This window comes from Cervus elaphus, chromosome 9 (genome assembly GCF_910594005.1).
Source record: "Cervus elaphus chromosome 9, mCerEla1.1, whole genome shotgun sequence".
Classification (NCBI taxonomy): Eukaryota; Metazoa; Chordata; class Mammalia; order Artiodactyla; family Cervidae; genus Cervus; species Cervus elaphus.
The window spans coordinates 18961955-18977042 of record NC_057823.1 but is presented as its reverse complement, the minus strand read 5'-3'; the positions used below and the strand labels follow the sequence as shown (position 1 = coordinate 18977042).

At 50.4% G+C, this 15088-nt stretch overlaps 1 protein-coding gene across 1 annotated transcript; it reads right to left on the bottom strand.

The window, feature by feature from the left end:
- Positions 1-1030: 1030 nt before the first annotated feature.
- TEX45 (testis expressed 45) lies at positions 1031-8083 on the bottom strand. The gene is made up of 10 exons (XM_043913790.1): positions 8069-8083; positions 7339-7354; positions 5808-6431; positions 4321-4427; positions 4120-4220; positions 3737-3849; positions 3545-3654; positions 2993-3194; positions 2334-2419; positions 1031-1704 (listed from the first exon to the last, which is right to left on the bottom strand). Exons 1-10 carry the CDS (start codon positions 8081-8083, stop codon positions 1477-1479), a joined length of 1602 nt encoding a protein of 533 aa, XP_043769725.1. The 3' UTR covers positions 1031-1476.
- Between the last annotated feature and the right edge of the window lie 7005 nt (positions 8084-15088).

The following is a 15088-nucleotide window of genomic DNA, read 5'->3' as shown; positions in this document are numbered from 1 at the left end:
GTAGGACCTCAAACTGGACTCCTCTCCTTCCTGTGGAAATGACAGGCTGGTCTCACAGGACTATTGCCCATGGGGAAAGGACACCTGGCCAGGCTTGAGGCTGACTCTTAGTGGCCCATTGGATTGGGGGTCTTGTGAAGGTCTGTCTACAGGGTCAGGAAGCTACATTCATTCCCTGAAACCAGATTCTCAACAGCCTGCCGAGGTAGGACCCAAGTATGGCCACCAAGACCCATCTGATCATTCCAGATAGAGCCAGCTTCTTGGTGTTGATTACACCAGACCTCCAAGATTGTCATGGTGGGTTGCTGTCCAAGGTACTGGTCCTTGACATACTTGCCAAGCCCTGTCACCCCCTGGCTTCAGGGACCCACCCCAACCTCCTCCTTTCTACCCTTTTCATTCTGTCTCTGGCTGAACACCTGCCCCCTTGGACCTTATTATATCCTGATGAGTTTTGTTGTTTTTCCCTTTTGACCTGGGGGCCAGTTTCCCAGCCAGCTAGTGCACCAACCATTCAGCTTCCAGCTTCTGCTCACGACAGGGTAAATTACTGGGTCGTTCTCATGTCCACCCCTTCATGCCCCCTCTGAACCCCAGCCAGCATCTCAAGGATTGAAAGCTCCTTCCCCTCCTCCTCTCCTTCATCCTTGGAAGGGAAACTCTCCTTTCTTGACTCCTAGACACGACCTGACTAGTGTATACATTTCTCAGTTATAACAATCTGAGAGAGATTGTGTCCAGGTGGTGCTAGTGGTAAAGAACCCATCTGGCAATACAGGAGACATAAGAGACACAGGTTCAACCCCTGGTTCAGGACGATCCTCTAGAGGAGGGCATGGCAACCCACTCCAGTATTCTTTCTTGGAGAATCGCACAGACAGAGGAGCCTGGCAGGCTATTATAGTCTATGGGGTCGCAAAAAGTCATACGTGATGGAAGCAACTTAGCTCGCAGCACACATGCAATGAGAGAGAGCTATTATTTATCTCCATTTTATAGATAAGCAACTAGAGGCTCAGAGGGGTCAAATGACCTGCCCAAGAGTATTTTTCAGGACATAGTGGAATCAGGATTTGGACTCTGTCCATTCAGTTCCAGGAGGCTGCGATCTCAGCCTCATGACACTGCGTCATTCACCCACATCATTCAGAGCTTGTGACAGCACCTAAACTCCTTACATGAATCCAACCACCAAGCCTTTGCACAAACTGGGATGGCCTCCCTGCCCAGAGTGGGACAACACCCAGGGTCTGCAAAAGGGATTCTCCCCGGAGTCATTCCCTCTTGTACATTCTCCCCGACCTCCATCCTTCATCCTGCAAGCCCCCTATCTCCTGGAGGAGGGCATGGCAATCCGCTCCAGCATTCTTGCCTGGAAAATTCCATGGACAGAGGAGCCTGGTGGGCTACAGTCCATGGGGTTGCACAGTCAGACACGACTGAGCACACATGCATGGGTTGCCAAAGCGCTGTTTATTGCTGGCTAGGGCATGGGTAGATAGGGGTCTGGGGGACCCGAGGGTCCACTTTCCGAGCCCCACAGCCCCACTGATGAAGAGAGCCCAGGGGCAAGTGACTCTCCTGGAAGTCGTCCCATCTTAGCACCGCTGGGCCCTGGTACTTGAAGGTATATTCATCCTTGTTTAGGGTTGAGAAGAAGCGCTGTTGACCCAGCGGTGGCTCCAAGTGGCTATACTTGCACTGTGGAGTCAGGGTGGGGGAGCCTGGCAGGGCAGCCTGGAGGGCGGCTGACCCACCCAGGCCACCCTGGGAGCATAAAGCTGTGGGGAGAGACTCAGCCAGGTTTGGCCCCTGACTGGGTCCTGGGGAAGTGGGCAAAAGGTTGGGGTGACATAGGAGCTGGATGAGAAGCTGAAGAGAAATCAGTGCAGGCCCCGGGAGAGACCCCACGGCCTTGTTGACCGTAGGTGATTCTGAGCTCATCCTCAGCTTGGAATGTAAGTGGCTCACCACAGTGGCCCGAGCTGACTGTGATGGGCCCCTGAGCCTTGGGTGACCCTAGAGTGACCCTGAGCCGTGAAGTGAAAGTGTTAGTCACTCATTCGTGTCTGACTCTTTGTGACCCCATGGACTGTAACCCACCAGGCTCCTCTGTCCATGGAATTCTCCAGGCAAGAATACTGGAGTGGGTTGCCATGCCCTTCTCCAGGGGATCTTCCCGACCCAGGAATCTAACCCATGTCTCCTGCCTTGCAGGCAGATTCTTTACCATCTGAGTCACCAGGGAAGCCTGACCCTGAGCAGATGTGAGGCTAATTCTGATCTGAGAGGTTACCTGGTTAAGGAGATACCCTTTCCTCCTCCCTCACCCGCTGTAGCATCTCCTCGGTCACAGAGGCTGGAGCTATTCCGTGTGGCTTCAGCATCTTCCGGTTCATGGTTAAAAAATCTACGTCTGGAGATTTGGGTGGGGTGGCCGAGCTGAGGGGCTGAGGGAGGAAAGGCAGGGCCCAGGGGGAAAGGACGCCGGAGACTAAGGATGCGGCAAGGGTTCAAGGGCGACGCCTGGATTCCCGCTGAAGTTGTCAGGGGAGGAGGATGCGTTAGGAGGCAGGGAGGGTAAGGGAGCCAGGGTTGGGGGAGGTGGCCAGGGGCGGGGCAAGGGCAGAAGATCCGGGGCGAGGAGCTGGTCGGGGGACAGGAAGAGTGGACTAGCTGGTCAAGGGGCGGAGTCAGAGTGTTGCCGAGGAGGAGGAGGGCTAAGAGTCTTGAGAGGGTGGATATGGAGAAGGGAGGAGCCACGCCAGAGGGGCGGAGTCATGCAGAGATGGAGTAGGTTGCTGAGAGTCACTATGACGAGGGCATGGGGTTGTTCAGGGTCAGAGCTGGGAATCCTGGCCCAGGGCGTGAGTTCTAACCCTTCAGGAGGCGGAGCCAGAGGCAGGCAGTGGGCGAGGTGGGATTGGCCGGGGGCGGGACCACAGGGGGGTAGGGCGGGGCTTCCAAAGGTGGGCGGGGCCTCGCTCACCGCCGGTGCCCTCTGGCAGGTTGCTTCGCTGCAGGTGGAGGTTGGGCGCTTTCGGCGGCTTTGGCATCCCAGGGGGTAAATAGTCCGTGCCCATGGAGGTCTGGAAGAACTGTCCGAGCAGCGACGGCTCCCCTAGGGTTATGTGACTCTGCAATGTCTCATGAGGCACATGGCGGCTGGCTGGCTCGCTCGCTCGCAGCGGCTGTAAGGACCACAGGGCATCTGGGAAGCTCCCCTCGTCGTGGATGTCCCAAGGCCGGGGATGAAGCTCAAAAGCGGGAGCTGTGTGACCTTGGACGGCTCATACTCTCTCTGGGTCCCACGTGATGGCGCTGGGAATTGGTACTGTTATCTAAGTTTACACACAACCACTGAGGTATGAAGTGGTTAAGTGGCTCGCCCTACATCCGGCAAATAGATCCAGGAGGTCCCGGTACACAGGTCCAGCTCCCTCCCACCTCAGGGCCTTTGCACTTGCTATTATTCACTCTGGGAAACAGAGGAAAGCCCGTTTCCCTGACTCGCCCTGCAGCCTTTCGCCTTCCTGCTGACCTGACGGTAGAAGAATTGTGTGGAGGTGGTGAGGCTGCCCGGACCGGGACACCCGTTTCCTTCCAGGATGTGTGACTCCGGAGTCTGGTTGTGGTGAAGGAGGAAAGGTTCTGCCAGTGGTAGAGTAGGTCCTGAGCAACCCTGCGTGGCTGCTGTGAGAGTGAGGGGGCCGGGCAGGCCGCTGGATCTCACCTGGCTCCCGGGCATAGAAGTGTTCCCCCTTGGTGGTCCTGTCATGGAAGAGGCCATCCCCAGGACGGATGTTCACACAGTGGATGTGGGCTGAGGCCTGGGCCTTGTCATACCTGCAGGTAAGGGGATGGGAAGCAGGAGGTGGATCCATCTGATCTGGGCCCTTACAACTCCCGGGAAAAGGGAGGGAGGGACAGGTTCCCCAATGGCCAAGCTGTGGGGTGCTAATTGTGAGTGATCTGGCACAATAGTGGGTCTTGCCTGTGGGTGATGGAGACTTCAAGGGCACAGTGTTGACCCTAGAGACTTAGGTGACCCACCCCACGTATCGCTGAGGGCCCTTTCACCCTGTCTTGGTAGAAAAGGCCATGGTTCCTTTGTACCTGTCCAGGGGCAGATCCAGAGGCCTGTAGGCTTGTTTCTGCTCTGTGCACATAGGCCTGTAGCCAATCTTGAAGTCTCCCAGTTCTATGCTGGAGGATACCTGTGGGTGGACAGGAGTGGGGAGGGCAAGACCACCCAGCCCCCATCGCTGCTTCTCCCCCTGACCCCCAACCCGCAGCACCAGCCTGGTCTCAATTTACCCTCTTACACGGCAAGGCAGGTGGGCCTGGCAGGGCCTGGAACTGTCTCTGGTAGGAGGTGTTGCCATCCTGTCTCTTGTGTTCCCACTGGAGGGGATTGGGCCCACCTGAGGATGAGCAAGAGGGGAGAGAATGGGATCAATTCTTGGCAGCTTCAGGACCACTGGGATTCTGTTCCTCACCTGGGAAGGGCAGGTGGGCAGTCCAGACTAGCTTAGCCAAAGGCCTGTCTGGAAAACATCAAAAATAATAAGTAGGGACTTCCACGGGCTTCCCTGGTGGTTCAGCAGTAGACAGTCCACCTGCAATGCAGGAGCCGCAGGAGAAGCAGATTGGATCTCTGGGTTGATCCCCTGAAGAACCACTCCAATATTCTTGCCTGGAGAATCCCATGGGCAGAGGAGCCTGGCAGGCTACAGTCCATGGGGTCACTCCCAATGCATGGGGCCTGGGTTCGTTCGATCTCTGGTCAGGGAACTAGACCCCACATGCCACAACAAAGATCAAAGATCCCGCAGGCCAAAACTAAGACCCAGTACAGCCAAATAAATATATATATATATATATACATGTTTTAAATGACAACAAGGGAGTTCCCTGATGGCCTAGTGGTCAGGATTCCAGGTTGTCACTGCTGTGACCCAGGTTCCTCTGAGTCAGAGAATCGGAAAAATCATACAAATGACAGCAACCCTTTGTTGCTCACTATCTGGCAGGCATGTCCTGCACTCGGGGCTCTTTTGGCTTCACCAGTAACTATAAAACTGGTTGTTGCACCCACTTTGCAGATGAGTAAACTGGGGCTGGAAGAGGTTGCTTTCCTCAGAGTCACACAGCTACTGAGGTGGCAGGGCTGGGTGGTGGAGGTGGAGGACACTTAGCGAATTTGTTTAACCCCAAACCAGCTTCATGACTGCCCACAGCAAAGCACCCTGGAGAGCTAAGGGAGATGTGCCCGTTCTGTGGATGCAGAAACTGAGGCTCAAGGAGGTTCCAGGGTTTCTCCGCCTCTGCGCTGTTGACATTTGACGTGAAAGTGAAAGTGTTAATCGGTCGTTTGTGTTCCACTTTTTGTGACTCCGTGGACAGTAGCCCACCAGGCTCCTCTGTCCATAGGGTTTCCAGGGCAAGAATGCTGGAGTGAGTTGCAGTTCCCTTCTCTAGGGTATCTTTCTGACCCAGGGATCCAACCCGGGTCTCCTGGATTGGCAGGCAGATTCTTAACTAACTGAGCCACCAGGGAAGCCAACATCTGGATAATGCTTTACTGCGGGGAGCTCCCCTATGCGTGGTAAGATGTTTAGTAGTATCCCTGGCCTCCCAACTCCCGTCTGACAGTAGTGTTCTCTCCTTCCCGTCGTAAAGACTGAAAAAGACGATCATCAGACACTGCCGGGTGTCCACTAGGGGCGAGGAGCAGAATCCCTGTTCGCCGCGAGAATAAGTGTGTCGGTTAAATTGCCTAGGGCGCCCAGGCGCGCACTCACAGAGGCGGCAGGCAGGCTCGCGGGGCTTCAGGCAAAAGTCGTGGAGCGGGAAGAACTCCCGATACGTGGTGGGCGGGATGCGCAGCTTGGCTCGGTCGCCGGACGGCAGCGAGTCGCGGTCGAAGATGAGGCGCGCGCCGCGGGTCTGTTCGCGAGCGCGCTCCGGCGGCTCTGGCCAGCCGTAGTCGGCGCGCGCGGTGGAGAGGCCGGTGCGGGCGCGCGCTTCCGCGTGCACGTGCAGGTGACTGGCTTGCCTGGCGAGTGTGCGCTCCCGCGCCAGTTCCTGCTCCTGCTCCCTCAACAGCATTGGTGGCGGGGGCTCATAGGCGCAGCGCGTCTCCGACAGGCGCTCCTGGCCCGCCCAGCGCGCATCCTTTTGGAAGAGGGATGCGCAGGGCGGCGGCTGGCACAGCGGCCCACGGCTAGAGCTCGAGTAGGCGGGAAAGTCCCGATGCGATGTGGACTGCTTGGCGTCCGCGTGCAGCCGCGGGTCCGGCCCCAGCGCGAAGTGCGAGGCCTTGAGGAAGTCCAGCCGGGACAGTGGGCACGGCAGGAAGGCGCCCGCGGCCGTAGCGGGGGGAGGTGCCACCTGCGAGGAGGCGGAGACAGGAATGAGCAGGTGGGCTCGGGGTTGGACACATCGTAAGTAACAGGTTTAAGGATTTTACTGGCGGTCCAGTGGCCAGGACTCCTCGCTTTCACTTCCAGGGACCAGGGTTCAACCCTGATCGGGGAACTGAGATCCCGCAAGCCCTGTGGAGCGTCCCTTACCCCCGCCCAAAAGAAATAGGTGTAGCCCCTTTGCCTGCCCGCAGGGAAAGTAGAGATAGAAATAATCACTTATTTGGCATTTAGAGTGTGCCAGGCACGGCTCTAGGCTCCCGGAGAGGGTTCATCAACAGACCTAGAGCTCTACCTTTGTGGAGATGGTAACAGGAACATACAATAATGAATAAATGTAATCACATCAATTAAAGAGTAAGTTACAAGGTGATAAGTGCCTTGGGGGGAAAAAGTCACACTGAGTAAAGGATAGGGTTTGGGCTAGAAGCCTTGTTGTTTTAAATAGTCAGGAAAGGCATTCCTTGGTGGTGCAGTGGATAAGAATCCACCTGCCATTGTAGGAAACATGGGTTCGATCCCTGGTCTGGGAAGATTCTATATGCTGCAGATCAGTTAAGCCCGTGGGAGCCACAACTACCAAAGCCCACACTCTAGGAGCCCATGCACCACAAGAGAAGCCACCGAACTGAGAAACACACAGTGAAGAGTAGCCCCCTGCGTGCCACAATTAGAGAAAGCCCATGTACAGCAACGAGGAGTCAGTGCAGTCATAAATAAATAAACAGAAAATTTTAAAAAATAGTCAGGGAAGGAACAAAAAACAAAAAACAAACAAACAAAAAAATAGTCAGGGAAGGCATCACTAAGATGATAGTTGAGCAAAGACCTGGAAAAATGGGCAGTGGGGCATTTGGGTATTGGGGGTGGTGGTGGTAATAACATTCTGGGCAGAAGAAACAGCAGGTACAAAGGCCCTGCAGCTGCTGCAGAGAGATAGGAAGAGCTGCAGAATTAACCACTGCGTTTGACAGTTTGCTACTGGAACCCACTCCCTTCACTCTTAGTCAGCTGTGAAGACCGTGGCCCTCCCCTCCTTCACACCTGGGAACCCACTTCTGTCTCTTCCAAGTTCTGGTCATTATCCCATCTCTGCCATACCCCTCTCCTCACTGGTCTTCCTGCCCTCAGCAGTTTTCCTAGGCCCTGACTATTCTTTCTGTCTTCCAGCTATCTGCATTTTACACACCTCTTACTCATTTCTCTGACCTTTAGCTCCGGACTCTCAACACCCCCACTTAGCCTACCGAGACTTTCTGGCTTTTGCTCAGAGCTGAGATGTCTCCCTCACCCGTCTCTGCCCCTCAGAGACCAGATCCTTGGATACCACCAACACTCCTGGCTCACCCAGCATCACCTCCTTCAGGAGGCCCTCCCAGACTGGTTCAGCTCACAACTATTGGTTCACATCAATCTCTTCAGAAAACACACATCAAGGATTTTTTTTTTAAGTGAAACCACAGTGGTTTTTTTCCCTGATCATTTCACCACCTAAAATAGCTGAAGATCAAGAAGCTTTCAAATAGTTTGCAGGAGAATCTGACGACTGAAATGACTAGCCGGATCACCTTGGAATAATTAACTGGGCTCCTGTGAGCTTCATTTTGTTTCCTGATCAGGGTTGAAGAGAGTGCACCTACCTCGACGTGGGACATGGGAGCTAGTGAGTATTAGAAGATGCACTTGGCATGGGCATGACCCTCGAGACTCCCTCAGTCCCTGGTCTCCCAGAGGATGCTCAGATATTCCATCTGGGGATTCATCCAAGTGTGGTCTGGCCCTGCCCATTGTGACCCAATAAGCTGCCTGGGACGATGCTGTCACAAGGGTCCCCCAGCAACTCTGGGGGCAACCGAGGGGGAAATCAGGAGCAAGGACAGAGGATCCTACCCCCTGAGAGCTCAAGGGAGTCTGGCTCGTGACTTGACTTCTCGAAGACTCAGTTTTGTCATCTGGAAAATGGGGCTGGCAATAGCAGCCACTTGAGTGGGGGAGGATTTGATGCCAGAGGCCACCTGAATGCATTGTCAGCTTTTCCCCAGGTTTGATTTCTCATCAGCTTTCTAACACTTGTCTGCACAGGATGGACCAAACTGTCTGAGTCACCATACCTCTTAATGCCACTCCAGGGCTCACAGACCTCCAGTGTAGCCTTAAAGACATCTGTGCTTCCCACCTTCAGCCCCAAGACCACCAGGAACACACATGTATTTGAACACACATGGCTTGTTACTTGCAGCAGTGGGTACAACGCATGTCATGGGTCTGGGCTTTGCCTTCGGTGCTTCCAGGGAAGTTTTAATACGTGGGACTTTGCTGTGTCTTGGATGCTTTTACTGGCTGGAAATTGGACTTTCTTTTTATTGATTTATTTATTGGCTGTGCAGCATGGCATATGGGATCTTAGTTCCCAGTTTGCTGTTCAGTCACTCAGTCGTGTCTGACTCTTTGCGACCCCATGGACTGCAGCGCAGCAGGCTTCCCTGTCCTTTACCATCTCCCAGAGTTTGCTCAAACTCATGTCCATTTAGTCGACGGTGCCATCCAACCATCGCATCCTCTGTCACCCCCTTTTCCTCCTGCCCTCAATCTTTCCCAGCATCAGACCAGCAAATAAACCCACGCTCGCTGCATTGGGAACACAGAGTCTTAACCACTGTACTGTCAGGGAAGTCCTATTGACTTCTTTTTCTTTTTTTTTTTTAATGTCCGGACAAATATAAATAATATATTCAAAAAACCCTCAGAATGGGGTGGGGGATGGGAAATGGATGTTTCATGTGGACAGAGTTTCAGTTTAGGGAGAAGAAAAAGTTCTGGAGGTGGATGGTGGGGATGGTTGTACTACAGTCTGAGTTCACTTAATGCCACTGAACATGTAAAGATGATTACAATGGTCAGTTTTAAGTATATTTTACCACAACACAAAAAAATTTAAAGGAAAAAGCAATTTCTTAAAAAAAAAAACACAGATGAAATAAAAATGTAAGGGTGGTGATTCTTTCACGCTGCCCCAGATCATCTACTGAATGACAGCTTCCTTCCGTCCTTTCCTTTTTCTCTTTCTTTCTTCCTCCCTCCCTTCTTTTCACCACCCCCGCCCCCCCGCCCGCCCCCCGCCTTAGCCCACACGTGATTGGCATCACCTCACTATCATTTCTTCTAGGGTCTGCAACAGTGAACATTTGGTGTATTACTGGGTTTTATGTTGATAATACAGTTCTCTGTGTGTGTGTGTGTGTGTGTGTGTGTGTGTGGTCTGTCATCCCTATACTTTGAATTCAAGCTCCAGGACTTATATACTGAATGAATTCCTTTTCACTAAATTCAAGCAAAGTGTTGTTTTGTCCACCGGGTTGAGGTTCCATCACCTGGTCCCCATCCCAGGGTCCTGTTGAGGGCTTTGGTCCAGCCGTGTGTGCATGCTCAGTCGCTCAGTTGTGTCTGACTCTTTGCGATCCCTTGGACTGTAGCCCACCAGGCTCCTCTGTCCACGGGATTTCCCAAGCAAGAATACTGGAGTGGGTTGCCATTTCCTCCTTCAGTTTATCTTCCTGACTCAGGATCCAACCTGCATCTCCTGCATTGGCAGACGGATTCTTTACAGCTGAGCCACTGGGGAAGCCCATGTTGATTTTCTCTGCCTGCCTGGAAAAGGAGGATGCAGGAGTGGGGAGGTTCTGTATGCTGTCTGGAAGCAAGGGGGAGAAGTAACGCTGTTATGGAGGAACTGAATAATCTTGATCACAAAGTCTAAGGAATGAAGCAACTTGAAAGCGGTGATTGGGAACTTCCCTGGTAGTCCAGTGGTTAAGGGTCTGCCTTCCAAAGCAGGGGGCACAGTTTCGATCCCTGGTCAGGGGACTAAGATCCCACATGCTGCAAGACAACTAAGCCTGCATTCCACAATGAAAGATCCTGAATGCAGGATCTAAAACCCAAGGCAACCAAATAAGTAATATAATAGTTTTTTAAAGAAAAAAAAAGCAGGGATTGGCAAAGACTCAGAGTCATTCAGATTAGCCGGGACACATCTGGTTGCTGTAATGATTTGGACAGTATTCATGTTTTGTCTGTGTTCAGACAGCATGATGGAGCGGGCTTGTTTTGTCTTGTTCCACCATGGTCACAGAGTGGCCTTGTCTGATGTAGGCATCCTGTGAAATTATCTGTGTCCAGCAGAACACCAGCGCCCAACTGCAAGTGAGCTCCAGGCCAGCTCCTAGCAACCACAAGGCCAGCCGTGAATGCCAGGCCAGCTCCTGTCGCTTTCCCAAAGGTCAAGCTGAGCCCTAACCAGACGGTGATGAACAGTGGGAGGGCTGGGCCCTGGCCCCCAGGCTCACTGCTGTCTCTTTGGTGCCTACAACAGGGCTTGGCACACAGTAGGCATCAGAGAAATGTAGTGTGCTGTTACAAGGACCATGGGGACAGTACAGCCTCAGGAGAAGGGATCCGGCCACTCCGCAGCCCGAGGTCTCCTTTCCTTTGTAGGCCTTGGGCTTGGCTTCAGTTTTTTTCTGCAGTGTGTGTGTATACGTGTGTGTGTTTAAATATTTATATATTTGGCTGCTCTGGGCCTTAGTTGTAGGATCTTTGATCTTCGCTGAGGCATGTGGGATTTTTTTTTTAGTCGCAGCATGTTGGGGGCTTCCCAGGTGGTGCTAGTGGTAAAGAACCCTCCTGCCAATGCAGGAGAAATAAGAGATGAGGGTTCGATCCCTGGGTCAGGAAGATCCCCTGGAGGAGGGCATGGCAACCCGCTCCAGTATTCTTGCCTGGAGAATCCCATGGATAGAGGAGCCTGACGGGCTACAGGCCGTGGAGTCTCAAAGAATTGTACAAGACTGAGTGACTGAGTATGCACACACAGGTTAAGAAGCAACATAGGGACTTCTCTGTTGGTCCAGTGGCTAAAACTCCATGCTGTCAATGAAGGGGGCCCAGGTTCAATTCCTGGTCAGAGAACTAGATCCCACCTGCTGCAACTAAAAATCCCGAATCCTGCAGTGAAGATTGAAGATCCCATGTGTTGCAACTAACACCTGGTGCAGCCATATTAAAGAAGGAAAAAGAAAAAGTAACATATATAGTCATGTTAAATAGTGTTACAAGCTAAAAAGAAAAATAAGGTAGCAAGAAATGTGGGCAGGAAGTGCCCAGGGGTATGTGTGTGTGGTCCCAGAGGAGAATGACATTTGAGTATATCTGAAAAGGAAGTGTGGGAGGGAGCCAGACCAGGATCTGGAAGGAGAGCCTTCCAGGCAGAGCTAACAGCACGTGCAAAAGTCCTGAGGCAGGTGTGGGCTGCAACTTCAAGGAACAGGAAAAAGGCAACATGGTTGGATATGAGTGAACCAGGGTGGATGAGTAATATGTGTCTAAATCAAGAGGAAATGTATTTTTTTTCTTAAAAAAAGGAAACCAGTCAGCATCATTAGTGATGCAAAACAAAACCACAATGAGATACCACTTCAGAGTCAGCAGGAGATGTGCTCTTGGGTGTCTCCTTACTGGTAAGCCAGCTTACCTTTCCTTGACCCTTATTTATTATTTTAGCCTTGGGAAAAATAGGACAGCAGATGCAATCTTGCAAAGGAGGAATGTATGTAGAGGAATTTCCTGAGTTGACTAAGAAGAGGACAAAGAAAGCCGATGAACTATGAGAAGAGAATGGAGGTGAGAGGATTAGGTGGTATAATGTGTGTACATTAGTCTGCACGGATCCCAAGCTGGCATGACAATATTTTTGCACGTTGGGTTAAACAAAATGTATTATTAAAAGAATAGTCCAAGTGTTGGCAAGAATGTGGAGAAACTGGAACCCTCGTGCATTGTGGGTGAGAATGTAAAATGGTGCAGCCATTGTGGAAAATGGTCTAGTGGTTCCTCATCAAGTCAAACATGGGGACTTCCCTGGTAGTCCAGTGGCTAAAACTCTGCATTATCAATGCAGGGGGCCCAAGTTTGATCCTTTGTCAGGGAACTAGATCACATGCTGCAACTAAGAGTTTGCATGCCACAACTAAGACCCGGCACAGCCAAATAAACAAATGAATATTTTTTTTAAAAAGTCAAACATAGTGGAATGGCCCAGCAATTCTGCTCATAGGTAGGAACTGAAAGCAGGGACTAGAACAGGTCCACGTACACCATGTTCGCAGCAGCACTGTTCACAGGAGTCAAAAGGTGGAAACGAGGCTTCCCTGGAGGTCCAGTGGTTAGGAAACCGTCTGCCAGTGCAAAGGACACGAGTTCGATCCCTGGTCCAGGAAGATTTCAAAGGGCAATACCCTCAGGGGCAATGAAGCCCGTGAGCCGCAACTACTGAGCGGCGTACTACAGTTACTAAAGCACGCTCGCCCTAGAACCAGTGCTCTGAAACAGGAGAGACCATGACAGTGAGAAGCCCTCGCACTGCAACTAGAGAGTAGCCCCTGCTTGTTGCAACTAGAGAAAGGCCTCAAGCAGCAACAAAGACCCAGCGTAGAAAAAAACAAAACAAAAGAGAAACAATCCAAGTGTCCATCAACCAGTGAGCAGATAAAAATATGATGTAGCCAGAGCATGGAATATTATTCAGCCACAAAAGGAATTAAGTACTATTGAGACATGCACAACGTGGAGAACTTCAAAAACAGGGTAAGTGAAAGAAGCCAGACACAAATGTTCACATATTACATCATTCTGTTTATAAGAAATGTCCAGAATAGGTAAATCAGTACACACAGACAGCAGATGGTGGTTGCTAGAGACTAGGCGGAGGAGGATTAGTATGACTGCATGAAAGAGTGACAGTTTCTTTTGAGGGTGGGTGATGAAAACATTTGAAAACTATCAAGGCGGGATGTCTGTATGACACATGAGTGTACTAAATGCCACAGAATTGTACATCTTAAAATGATGAAATTTTTGCTATGTGAGTGAGGGTGAAAGTTACTCAGTCGTATCTGACTCTTTGCGACCCCACAGACTGGACAGTCCATGGAATTCTCCAGGCCAGAATACTGGAGAGGGTATCTGTTCCCTTCTCCAGGCGATCTTCCCAACCCAGGGATCGAAGCCAGGTCTCCTGCATTGCAGGTGGATTCTTCACCAGCTGAGCCACAAGGGAAGCCCAAGAATACTGGAGTGGGTAGCTTATCCCTTCTCCAGAAGACCTTCCTAACCCAGAAATTGAACCCGGGTCTCCTGAATTGCAGGCAGATTCTTTACCAACTGAGCTCTCAGTTACGTGAATTTCACCTCAGTTAAAAAAGAAACAAAGGGGGCTTCAGGGGTGGTCCAGCAGTTAAGAATCTGCCTTGCAAAGCAAGGGATGCAGGTTTGATCCCAGGTTCAGGAAGACCCACATGACAGAGGAGCAGTGCAGCCCGTGTGACACAGATGCTGAGCCTGTGCCCCAGAGCCCCGCTCGGCAACCTGAGAATCCACAGCGGCAAGAAGCCCTCCCAAGCAACAGAGTCGTCCCCGCTATCCACAGCTCGAGAAAGCCCGTGCAAAGCAACAAAGACCTAGCGCAGCCAAAAAATAAAACAAATAAAGGAAACAGGCTATGTTACCTCTTTGAAAGAATGTCTTTCATTTTTTTCTCTTTCTTTTTTTCTTTTTCAAATTATGAAAGTATGATAATACATTTATGGGAGATTTGGCAAATATAGAACAAGGTTATTAATACATATAGTTTCAGTATATCTTACAATTATTTTTTAAAGTAGATAAATTAAGATTTTTAGTTGGAGTTCCAATATCAAACTCTCAAAATTGAATGAATATATAGAGAAGTAGAAGGATATAGTGGGCTTCCCTTGTGGCTCAGCTGGTAAAGAATCTGCCTGCAATGTAGGAGACTTGGGTTCGATCCCTGTGTTGGGAAGATCTCCTGGAGAGGAAACGGCTATCCACTCCAGTATTCTGGCCTGGAGAATTCCATGGACTGTTTAGTCCATGGGGTTGCAGAGAGAAGGATATAGTAGACCTGAAAAGGACTATGGACCAATTCAACATAATTAAGATTTATGCAATCTTCACACAACAGTAGGATACAAATTCTATTCAAGTTCCCATAGACTATAAACTAGGAGTCTCTGGAACATATCCAGGGGCATAAAACAAGGTACAAAAATTTCATGATCTAAAGGTTCTGAAATTATACAGAATCTGTTTGTTCTCTTATCACTGTGGAATTATGTGAGAAAATCAATATCAAAAGATATTTGAATAAATCACATATTTTTAACTGCAATGTGACATTGACCAAGAGAGATCTTTGACTTAGCCATTGAAAGCCTCAGTAAAGTTAGAAGACTGAAAAAACACAGGGTGATTGCAGAAAAGAAAGCATTTAAATGAGAAATTAATATCAAAGTGAGAAATTAATATCAAAGATACTTTAGAAACTCCATGTATTTGGAAATTAAATGTCCACTTTTAAATGATGGGTAAATCTAAGAAGCCATAACAAGAAAAATTAGAAAATATTTGTGATAGAATAAAAATGAAGAGAGAATTTACCATGATTTGTTGCATGCAGCTGAAGCTGCTCAATGCAACTAAATACAATGTGGAATCTTGAATGAGGTATGAAAATAAATGCACACTAACACAAAATTTTGTGAAATTTGAACAAAATCTGTGTATTAGTTAATAATAGTGTATCA